This window comes from Vicugna pacos, chromosome 25 (genome assembly GCF_048564905.1).
Source record: "Vicugna pacos chromosome 25, VicPac4, whole genome shotgun sequence".
Classification (NCBI taxonomy): domain Eukaryota; kingdom Metazoa; phylum Chordata; class Mammalia; order Artiodactyla; family Camelidae; genus Vicugna; species Vicugna pacos.
In genome coordinates this window covers 18895452-18908384 of record NC_133011.1, presented here as the reverse complement: position 1 = coordinate 18908384, position 12933 = coordinate 18895452, and the positions used below count along the sequence as shown (strand labels likewise).

Genomic DNA, 12933 nt, shown 5'->3' with positions numbered 1-12933 from the left:
CAGACTCCAATTAATGTAGATATTTTGCTCTTCCCATGAATCACAAATGTTCTTAATGGCATCTAGAATGGTGAATCCTTTACAGAAGGTTTTTAATTTACTTTGCCCACCTCCATCAGAGGAATCACTATCTATGGCAGCTACAACCTTACAAAATACATTTTTTAAATAATAAGGCTTGAAAGTAAAACTTACTCCTTGATCTATGGGCTGCTGAATGAATGTTGTGTTAGTAGGCATGACAACATTAGTCTTGTACACCTTCATCAGAGCTCTTGGGAGACCATTGTCAATAAGCAATAATATTTTTCAAGGAATCTTTTTTTTTCCCTGAGCAGTGTGTCTCAACAATGGGCTGAAAGTATTCAGTATACAATGTTGTAAACAGATGTGCTGTTTCCAGTCTTTGTTTTTCCATTTAAAGAGTACAGGCTGAGTAGGTTTAGCATAATTTTTAAGAGCCTAGGATTTTTAGAATGGTAAATTAGTATTGGCTTCATGTCACCAGCTGCATTTACTCCTAGCAAGAGAGTCAACCTGTCCTTTGAAGCTTTGAAGCCAGACATTGACTCTTTTCTAGCTGTGAAAGTTCTAGATTGCATCTTCTTCCAATATAGGCTGTTTTGTCTACACTGAAAATCTATTATTTAGTGTAGTTACCTTCATTAATTTGTCTTAGCGAGATCTCCTGGATGATTTGCTGCAGCTCCTACATCAGCACCTGCAGCTTCACCATGCACTTGTATTTTATGGATATGGCTTTTTTCCTTAAACCGCACGAACCAACGTCTGCTAGCATCATACTTTCCTTTGAAGCTTCCTCACCTCTCTGAACCTTCATAGACTTGAAGAGAATTAGGGCCTTGCTCTGAATTAGGCTTTGGCTTAAAAGAATGTTGTGACTGGTTTAATCTTCTATCCAGACCACTAAAATTTTCTCAATATCAGCAATAAGGCTGTTTCACTTTCTTATCATTCATGTGTTCACTAGAGTAGTACTTTTAATTTTCTTCAAGAACTTTTTCTTCACATTTACAACTTGGCTAACTGATGCAGGAAGCCTAGCTTTCAGCCTTTTTGACACTCCTTTCTCACTAAGCTTAATCATTTTTAGCTTTTGAATTAAAGTGACAGAGGTAGGACTCTTCTTTACAATTCAACACTTAGAAGCCATTGTAGGGTTGCTAGATGGCCTAGTTTCAATACTGTTGTGTCTCAGGAAATAGGAGGCCTGAAGAGATGGAGAAAGATGCCGGAATAGCCTATCGGTGGAGCAGTTAGAACACATAAAACATTTATCGTTTAGAGTTGCAGTCTTAAGTGGGTGTAGTTTGTGGTTCCCCAAAGGCATTACAATAGTGACATCAAAGGTCATTGAGCACAGATCGCCATAGCAAATATAATAATAATGAAGTTTGAAATATTTGAGAATTATCAAAACATGACACCAAGACACAAAATGTACAAATACTGTTGAAAAATATGTCTTTGATATACTTGCTTTAACAGAGTTTTACCACAAACCACCCATTTGTAAAAAACACAGTATCTGCCAGTCTTAATAAAGTAAAACACAATAAAGCAAGGTTTGCCTGTAGTTGCTTCAGTAAGTGGTGCTTGGAAAATTGGATAGCCACATGTGGAAGAATGGAATTTGACACTTACTTCCACTGTATGCAACAGTTAACTCAAAGCAGATCAAAAACCTAAGTTTAAGAGCTTGAACTATGAAACTCATAGAAGAAAATATAGAGAAAAAAATTGCATGATCTGGGATTTTTGCAGTGCTTTCTTAAATATGACACCAAAAGCACAGGCAACAAAATTTAAAAATAGATAAACTAGACTGCATTACATTAAAAACTTTGAGGCATCAAAGAACACTATCACAAGAGTGGAAAGACAATTCACACAATGGGAGGAAATATTTGCAAATAATGTATCTGATAGGGAATTAATATTTAGCATATGTAAGGAGTTCCTTCAACTTAGCAACAGTAAAACAAATGACCTAATTTTAAAGGTGGTAAAAATAAATAAATAAAAAGGGGTAAGTGATTGAATAGACAGTTCTCCAAAGAAAATATACAAATGGCTAACAAGTACATGAAAAGATGCTCAACATTATTAGTCACTAGAGAAATGCAATTAAATCTACAGGGAGATACCATTCTACACCTAGTAGGACAGATTTAATAAAAACAAGATAGAAAATAACACGTAGCGAGGATTGCTGGTGGGAATTTAAAGTGTTCAGAAGTTCTGGAAAACAGCTTGGCAGGTTTTCAAAATGTTGAATATATGACCCAGTAATTTCACTTCTAGGTATATACACAATAATTGAAAACAGAGATTCAAACAAATATTTGCACAGCAATCTATATAATAGATAATAATTCACTGTAAGCAAAAGATAGAAACACTCTAATTGTCTCTATCAATGGAGTAATGATTTAAATCAAGTTATGTGTATACACACAATGGAATATTATTCAGCCATAAATAGAAATTAAGTTCTGACACATGCTACAATGTAGATAAACCTTGAAAACTTTATGTTTAGTGAAGTAAATCATACACAGAAAGACAAATATTGTGTTATTCCACTTATATAAAATATCTAGAATATGCAAGTTTGTAGAGACAAAGTATATTGGAAGTTACCATGAGATGGGGGAAAGTGGAAAATGAGGAGTTATTCTTATTGCTTAATGGTAGTGGGGTTTTCGTTTGGTGTGATGAAAAATTTTTGGAGAAAGATGGTGGTGATGGTTGCATAGAAGTGTGAATACAGTTAATGCTAATGAACTGTACACTTAAAATAGTTAAAATTGAAATTTTCTTTTGTACATAGTTACCACAATAAAAACTGGCAAACATATTAATGTAATATTAGAAACAGAAGTAGGACAAAAGTACAGACACAAGATAGACCAAAATAGACTAAAAGAAAGTGAGTAACTATATGATAATAACTTTGAAAACTTTTTTCAGCATTGACATGTTTCTAGGAAAGTTAAACCAACTTTGACTCAAAACAAAAACAAAAAACCCCAAAAGCCTGAATAATTCTGCAACTATAGAATAAATTAAACAAGCAATAAACAGTCAACTATTGATCCCCCAGGAAGAGGCTCAGGTGTTTTTACAGAATTTTTAAAAATTATTTATTTATTTATTCTTTTTTTTACAGAATTATTTTAGAAGCTCTTCCATAATAGAAATGAAAATAAATACTTGTCACCTTATTTGATGAAACCAATAAAATTTTGATACTAAACCACAAAGGAAAACCAGAGAAGAAATCTTCCTTATCTTTTTAAAATATATATACCTCAATAATATTCTTAATGGTGAAACACTAGAAGCATTTCCTTTTAAATAAGTACAATTTAATGAGGCCAACTATCACTCATTCCAGTTAAAACTATACCAAAGATACGAAGAAGTTAATATAAAGAAAGGAAGACTAAGGTTGAAAAGCAAGAATCAAAGTTGTTCTTTACAAAAAAAATGATTGTTATATAGAAAAGTAAAAGATAATTTGCAAGTATTTTTAAGTAATAGGGAAGTCTTATCAAGTCACCTAAATATGAGACCAATAAGCAAAATAAATTTCATTTTATATACTAACAATGAAATAATTTAAAATATTTAAAAAAACCTTCATTTAAAATAACAATAATAGAATAGATTTTCAAAATATATATAGAAAAAATGGCATATCTGACTTACAAGATAAAGTCTTATTTTATAGCCAAATAGCTAAGCCAATTTGTGTTAGTTTAGGGACACACAAACTAACCAAGAGAACGGAATCTAGAGCCCTAAATCCAACATCCTTATATATAGAATTTTGATATATGTCAGTTTGTCATTCAGATTACTGGGGAAAAGAGGACTATTTTATTCAGTTAAAAGTACTGAGGCAGCTTCTTGTTCAAAAAAAAAAAAAAGGAAAGAAATGCTATTAGTTTCTATTGTTGCATACCAAATTGCCAAAATTTAGCAGCAGGAAACAAAATAAATGTTATCTGACAGTTTCCATGGGAATGGAGTTCAGGCACAGATAGCTGGTACTTCTCAGGGTATTGGCCAGGGCTGTTATATTATTTGAGGCTATGGGACCTCTTCCAAGCTCACTGGCTGTTGAAAGAATCCAGTTACTATGATTATAGGACTGAGGTCCTCAGTTGCTAAAGGCTACCCACTGTTCCTTGCCATATGGGCCTCTGTTTTGGAGAGGCCAACAGGAAAGCATCTCTTCTGATTTATTTTGTTTCTCACTTCTAAACCTTATTTTAATCAGACTACTCTGAATTGGGTGATGCCTACCAAGGATAATCTCCTTTTGATTAAGTCAACTGATTAGAAACCTTAAATACATGTGTAATCTCCCTTCATTTTATCTGTAAAATGTAACCCAAACAGGAGATTTGTATACCATCATAGTCATATGTTGTGCCCACACTCAGAGGGAGGGAATTATACAGGCTATCTACATTGAGGGTAGGCAGGGCATAAATTTTGGGGGCCATCTTAGAATTCTGCCCACCACAGATACGTGCTTCATACTTTCTATAAAATTTAATTGCCAAAACCTGAAGATCATCATTCTGAGTGAAGTGGACTGGAAAGAGAAAGAAAAATGTCATATGTTATCATTTATAAGTGGAATCTAAAAAAAAAAAAAAATGACACACACGCACAAAAATTTAATTGCCAAAAATTTAGGTTTTGAAGAAAATGTCTTTATTACCTTGGGTCATAAGCAATGCCAAAGTACTAATATAAAATAAAAGATTAACAAGCCCTACTTTAGTAATAGTAATAATTTTTTCTTTTCAAAAGATTTAGCAAAGAAAGTGAAAAAGCAAGCTATAAACTCGAAGAAAATATTGCAGCACATGTAACATATAATAGATTAGTATATAGAATATGTAAAACAAATCTCAACTGGTGAGCCAGGCTCAATGGTATATTGGTGCATGGTGTATTATGAATGAGTTACAGGTAGAACTGAGATACATATCTTAGCTTTCTGTGAGACAGGACAGGGCCTGGGCAAAATACTTCCATTACACGCAACTTCATCTGCTTGCCTCATTGTGTCTTAAATATTATTATTTTGTATGTGTGCTATAAAAGATAAATGTTGGAAATCACTGATAAAAAGAATTCCTGCTATCAGTTATAAGCAAATAAGCAGTCCAAATGAAAAGTAGCCAAAATACCACAAGTCATTTACAGAAAAGGAACAAAAATGACAAACAAGACATATGAAAAGATATGCAACTTAATTAGTAATGAAGAAAATGCAAAAAAAATCCCTTTTAAAACCCTCTAGATTGGTAGAAATAATGAAATCTAGTGTACATAAGTTGTGAGCATTTAAATTAGTAAAATAATTTTTAAACCATATGGCACAATAATAGGAAATTGAATTTTTGCTTTGTAATTATCCAGAAATTTCACTCATATGTACATATATAACCTAGAGATACATTTGTACATTTGAACCAGAAAATATTTAATATTGTTCACAACCATGGCACTTATAATAACAAAATAATGGAGAACAACTTAAAACTATATTGATAGGCACTTACTAATTGAGGTACTTATATTTAACTCATTGTAGAACAGAGAAACATTTTTTAAAAAATTGTAGCCATGTAAAATTCAACGTTTTCCCATATTCTATATTTAAACCTGAAATTGCTTTAGTCAATGGTAATAAAAATTCATTTGAAAAGTCAAGTAGACATAGTCAATTTTTTTTTGTTATAAATCTTAATAAAGTCAGGACATGAAATCTCTGATTTTTTAAAAGAATTTCTTTTTATGATACCAAAGTAACATAATTATAAAAATTATTTTAAAATAATATTTTTTTCAAATTTTAAAGCATTTTTCATTCATTCTGTAGTACTATTTAGTACCTTCAGGCATTCATTTTCTTTATCTGATGTTCAATAATACTTTATCATAAATTATTTTTTGCTCAAGGCATGATTGTATATGGGACATTTATGTAATTCCTACTTATATGGATTCTTAATTATATTATTCTTTAATATTATATCAGGTTCCTAATTAAAGAATTATAATTTAATTAAATTTGCATTTTTACATAGATATATAAATAATAAATGTTTGTATGAGTCTATTTTGGTGAGAAATGATATTAAATTATTTGTCATGGTGTAATGTGCCTCCCAAAGAATTGTGCTCCAAGTTTTGCCAGCAAAGTGTAATATATGTGATGGATTCTGTTACCAAAGGATATATAAAAATAGGGGGCTTGAGCCAAGATGGTAGAGTAGAGAGACTCACAGCTCACCGTCTCCCACAAATACACCAAGAATTATATCTACAAACTTATTGAATCGCACAGGACACCTACTGAACTCTGGCAGGGTGTCTCTTGTTTTGACATACAGGAGGATTCTCACAAAATCCAATAAACGACATGGTTATATATACTGTAGCACAGAGAACTATATTCAATATCTTGTAGTAACTTATGGTGAAAAAGAACATGAACATAAATATATGTATATTCCTATATGACTGAAGTATTGTGCTATACACCAGAAATTGACACAACATTGTAAACTGACTATACTTCAGTGAAAATATACATTAAAAAAGGATATACAAAAATAAACCTGATGTCTTTAAATCTAGTGATATAGATTCAAATTTAGCTCTAACATTTTTTAAGCTTTACTATTTAATGGAAATAGTACACTGTTTTTTCATGCTCGCTTATAAAAATATATGCAAATATATGAAAAATCACTCTCCACCTACATATACTTTTTATAAAGCCTTCTCAAATTAGATTCGCATTCAAATGCCTCAAATTAGAGTGTTCTTAAACAGAAGCCATGCCATTTCATTGAAGAATTATTACAGAAGATACAGTGTAGCAAATAAAAATTATGTTGTAATTATAATGATTAGGAATAGTTTCACATGATCTCCTACCTTGGTATGAAATTCATATATAGGTAGCTATAGATATATAGATATACAGTATGTCTGAAGTGCATTTTTAATGTTTTTCTGCCATTATTTTTTGTTTATTATTATTATATAATGATATATATTTGAGATGTTTGTTTCTGCTTATTGTTAGGTTATCCAGATAAATTTTGAAGAATTTGATTTGGAGATTGGCTATGACACCTTGACAATTGGTGATGGGGGCGAAGTTGGCGACCCAAGGACGGTGCTCCAAGTGTAAGTTCTCAATGTTTCTTTCTTAACTCAGCCTATCAGGTCTTTATGATATTTTACCTTTATTTTTTTTCCCGTTGATCCTTCCCACTACAACCAACAGAAGAAGCATAGTACCCTATCATCATAAGCATAGTACCTTACCATCAAGCTGCATATGGTATATTTATTAGTCCTTCTTCAGTGAAGCTTAAGATACTTGATCCAAACACAGTTACTTAGAATCCATTGCCAGAAAGGAGCCCAGTGGAGATGAGGCCTAGAGTGAAATTAGAGTGGCTGATTGGCCTTATTTTGGAAAACACGTTTACCCCACAGAATTTTAAAACAGACTGAAAAAACAAGTATAAAATTGATCCCAGAGACACTAATACTGTTACTAAAGACTGGAGAGTGCTGCTAATTTAATGGAGATTTAATCATACCTAGCCATTAAGATCTGAAGTTGAGAGTTTATTAGTGGTGTGACACTTGAATAGTTAGCAATGAACAACTCTCAGAGTTGAGCTAGTTAAGATAGACCACATATGGTTCTTAATGGCAGCTAAAAGAATGAATATATATTGAGAAAAGGGAAATGTTAGGAACTTATTTATTGCCCAATCCTTGGCTATCCATTCCAATAATCTACCTCTTATAGTGGCAAGAAGAAATGTTTCAAAGGAAGTACATTGTTTTTTCTGTGATGAACCTCAAAAGCATATGATATACTTTCTCTCAGAGTTCCTTTCATAACTGTTGATTTGTAGTTCAGGCTTTAGCAATATGATGTTTCTCAAAAATAAGATCTTTTGCTTCACAATTACCTGGTGCACTTTTTAAAATGTAGATTTCTGGACCCTCATATCTGAATTACTGTAATCAGTGTGTCTGGTATTTGGACCCCACAAATCTACATTTTAATAGTTTCTATCATATAATCTTTATGCATACCAAAGTTTGAGAACTACTGCTATAATATTTAAAACTTTTTCAGCATAGACAACTCTAGAAGTAATGCCCTTATCATGTGTGTATTTTTTAATTGCAGCATAATTGACACACAATAGCATATTAGTTTCATGTGTACATCAGTGATTCAATATTTATATATATTGAAATAGTCACCACAGTAAGTCTAATTACCATCTGTCTCCATACAAAATTATTTCTTGAGGTATGACTGTATCCCTGTGAAATTCCCTCTTAGAACTGCTTTTGCTGAGTTGCAAAGATTTTGGAAAGTTGTTTTTATTTTAATTTTTCTCCAAGTATTTTTCTTTAATTTTCTCTTTGATTTGTTGAATCAGTGGCTGTTAAGTAGTATGTTGTTTAGTCTCTAAATTTTATGTGTTTTCCTCTTTCCTTCTTGTGATTAATTTCTGGTCTCATATCTTGTTCATAGGAAAAGATGCATATGATTTCAGTTTCTTAAATTTTATGGCCTAACATGTGATCTATCCTAGAGAATGTTTCACGTGCACTTAAAAAGAATGCATAATATTTCGGTTTTTGAATGGAATGTTCTGTATATATCTTTTAACTTCATCAAGACTGACATTGCTTAAGACCAATGTTTCCTTATTGATTTTCTGTCTGAATGATCTATCCAATGATGTAAGTGGGGTTTTAAAGTCCCCTACTATTACTCTGTTACTTTTAATTTCTCTCTTTATGCCTTATATATTTAGGTGCTCCTATATTGGGTGCATAAATATTTATAAATGCTATATCCTCTTATTTGGTTGGCATCTTTATCATTATGCAATGCCCTTTTTTGTCTTTTGTTACAGTATTGCTTTCTCAGCTTTCTGTTTCCATTTGCATGGAATATCTTTTTTCATATCTTCATTTTTGGTTTATGTGTGCCTTTAAATCTGAAGTGAGTCTCTTGTAGGCATCGTATTGATGGGTCTTGTTTTTTGTTGTTGTTTTTGTTTTTATTATTTTAAGTCCCCTGTGTATTTCAATTGGAGAATTTCATCCATTTACATTTAAAGTAATTATTGATAGGTATGTACTTATTGTCATTTTGTTAATTATTTTCTGGGGTTTTTTTGTTGTTGTTGTTTGGTTTTTTTGTAGTTCTTCTCTGTTTCTTTCTTCTTCTCTTGTTCTATTCCCTTGTTGTTTAATGATTTTCCTTAATGTTATGTTTGGGTGTTTTTTTTTTTTTTTTTTTTGCTTTTCATTTTCTGTGTATCTATTATAAGTTTTTGGTTTGTGGTCACCACAATATTCATATATAACTATTTACATATACAGCAGTCTATTTTAAGGCAACAGTCAATTAAGTTCAAATGCATTCTACAAATACTATATTTTATTCCCCCTCTACATTTTGTTTTTTACATCATGTTTTATATCTTCTTATTTGATGTATCCTCTAACTAATTACTGTAGTTATAATTGCTTTTAAAACCTTTGTCATTTAACCTTCATACATGCTTTATAATTGATCCATTACCATTACTATACATTTGCCTTTTCCAGTAAGAACTTTACTTTCATATATTTTATTAATTAGTGCCTTTTTTTCAGCTTCTAGAAGTCTCTTTAACATTTCTTGTAGGGCTAGTTTAGTGGTGATGAACTCCTTTAGATTTTGCTTGTGTAGGAAACTGCCACATTTTCAGTTCTGAATGATAACCTTGCTGAATAGAGTATTTTAATTGTGAGGATTTTTTTTTCTTTCAGCATTTTGAATATATCATGCCACTCCATTCTGATCTGCAAAGTTTCTGCTGAAAATATTTGCTTCCCACTACATAACTAGTTGTTTCTCTCTTACTGCTTTTAGTGTTCGCTTTTTAATTTTTGACATTTTAATTATAATGTCTCTTTGTAAGTCTCTTTGGATTCATCTTGTTTGGGCCTCTGTACTTCCTGGACCTGGGTATTTGTTTCCTTTCCAGGATAGGGAAGTTTTCAGCCAGGATTTTTTTCAAACTTTTTTTCTCTCTTTTTCTCTTTCTTCTATTTCTAGTATCCCCATAAAATGTGAATGTTATTTTGCTTGATATTGTCCCAGAGGTCCTTAAATTATCCTGAATTTTAATTTTTTTTCTTTTTATTATGGTTAGGTGATTTCCACTACCGTGTCTTCCAGATCACTTATCATTCTTCTGTAGCACCTGATCTGCTGTTGATTCCCTTTAGTGTATTTTTCATTTCATTTATGTTATTCATGTTATTGCATTATTTACCTCTGATTGGTTCTTTCTTATATTTTTTAACTCTTTGTTGACATTCTCACTGTTTATCCATTATTCTCCTGAATTCAGTGACCACTTTTATGACCATTATTTTGAATTCTTTATCAGGTAGATTACTTATCTTCATATCATTAAGGTCTTTTTATGACATTATGTTTTGTTCTTTTGTTTGGGGCATACTATCTCCTCATTTTGTCTAATTCTCTGTGTTTGTTACTGTATTTTAGGCAAAACTGCTACTTCTCTCAGTCTTGAAGTGGTGACCTTGTGTAGATGATGATCCTTTTCATCCAACCCTACTACAGCTCTTTGTTGTATCTTAAATTGTTTTGGTTGTCTATATTGCCTTATTTATTCCTGGAAAGCCCTTACTATTCTGCCTGTGCCAAGACCTGTCAGTGTTCCAAGGAAAAGAATTCAGTAATCACCTAGTTTCAGGCTGATTTGATGCCAGACCCTCAGTCAGAAGCTTTTAAAGTTTGAAGATATATACAGTCCTGAGGGGCTGTAATTGTAATCCCAGCTGGCCTCCAAACCTGAGATCGGAAGGTATCCCCTAGGTGACAGCTGCAAAAATCAAGGTTCTTGACAAGTGTGTAAGCTTCTTATTGGGGAGTCTCATTAAGCTGTAGCAAGGTCAAGGGCGTGCACAGAGATGGTGATACTCTGCTTATGTTGCCTCCTTTGCCTCTAGATATGTGGGAAACCTGAAGCCTGTTTCTTAGGTTGATGGCCCAGGCTAAGTAAATAGATTCCTTTCACAAGAAGACTGGGGTTGTATTTCAGTCTGCTGTCTGTGCAGTACCATGGCCGTGGTTTCCTGCCAAGAACTGTTTTTCTAATTGTTGTAGTCCCATGGAACTTCAAAATGCCAGCCCCCTTAACCACCAAGGCCAGGTAATCAAGGGGTGTCCTCTGTGTGGATAGCATGTATCTTCTGGCTTTAATTGGACAGCTGGAGAGTGTAGGGGGTGGTGCTTGCTCTCTTGCTTTAGGAAGTCAGAGAGAAATGACTGTGCATGCCCACAGACTACAGCAGTGCAGCAAGATGGTGCTTTGTCTGTGCAAGCATGTTGGCTTTAGGTTGGGAGTGGGAGAATGCTGCAACTTCTTGTGGTTACCAGCCCTAGCCAGGGGATAAGAGAGTGTCATAGTTCCTTGCACTTGCAGACTTTAGCTAGGGAGCAGGAGAATGCCACAACCATTCATGCTCACCTATCCCAGACAGGGAGTTGTGGGGAATGCTGCAACCATTGGAGCTCTCCAGCTTCAGCAATGAAGCAGGACAATGCCATGATCACTCATCCTTGCATCTGAACTCTCCTTCCTGTGCTAGAAGGTTAGGAAGGGAATACAACAATGGTGTCTGCTAACGCCTCTGTCTCTGGAGAATGTTTCAACTATCTTCCACCTCTCTAGCTAATGATTTTAGATTTCTTTCACATATAAATGTTGGCAACTTTTCAACCCTGTTATTTCACTGGGTTTCAGGGAAATTGAGACCACACATGAGCCCTTTAAGAGGTAAGGCTCAGTTTCCTGTAGCACTTTGGGACCCTTGGACATCAGTCCCATTTATCTTCTCTTCTCTACCCATTACATGTATATCATTGATCAACTACAATTTTGTTGTTTATCTCTGAGCCTACTACAATTCCACTTTGTGCTTCCTAAGGTATGATGGACAAAAGGGCTGGCATTTTACATGCTCTAGATAGTTGGTTATGTTGCTCAAGTTGTTTGTAACTTTATGTTTCTTAAACATTTTTTATTGATTTATAATCATTTTACAATGTTGTGTCAAATTCTAGTGTTCAGCACAATTTTTCAGTCATACATGGACATATACACACTCATTATCACATTTTTTTCCTCTGTGATTCCCTGTGCTATACAGTGTAATCTTGTTTATCTATTCTACAATTTTGAAATCCCAGTCTATCCCTTCCCACCGTCCACCCCCCTGGCAACCACAAGTCGTAACTTTATTTTTAACAGTTCCATCCTCATAAAAATGCTCAGCATTTTCATCAGGATTATGTGTCCGGTAGATATTTCACTATATTAGACTAATATCTTCCAGGAATAATGTATAATTCCTCCTAGATTTGTGTTTTTGTATCTGAGAGTTTGGATTTCATTTTGCTATAATATTGTATGATAAATTTGCAGCCACAGAGCTACTCTGATCAGTCTGAACAGTGAATATGTTTTTTGGTTGTTTTTTGGGAGGTACAGTCATCCCTCAGTATCTGCGGGTATTGTTCCAGGACCTGCCATGAATGCCACAATTTATCGGTCCCTGAATTCCGTAGTCAGCCCTCCATATCTGTGGTTCCACATACATGGATTCAGCAAACCATGGATGGTGTAATACTGAAGTATTTATTGAAAAAAATCCATGTATAAGTAGACCTGTGCAGTTCAAACCCATACTGTTCAAGGAGCAACTGTACAGTGTTTTAAAGAAATGAAAATTATATGTGTGTGTATA

General features: G+C 33.3%; 1 protein-coding gene across 3 annotated transcripts in view; it reads left to right on the top strand.

Moving 5' to 3' along the window:
- Positions 1-12933, top strand: part of CSMD3 (CUB and Sushi multiple domains 3) — a 1005695-nt gene that overhangs the window by 547703 nt on the left and 445059 nt on the right. For all 3 annotated transcript variants that reach the window (XM_031691263.2, XM_072949624.1, XM_072949623.1), the window contains one exon: positions 7145-7248. In XM_031691263.2, the coding sequence (XP_031547123.1) occupies positions 7145-7248 (104 nt within the window). The remainder of the gene's footprint in view (positions 1-7144; positions 7249-12933) is intronic.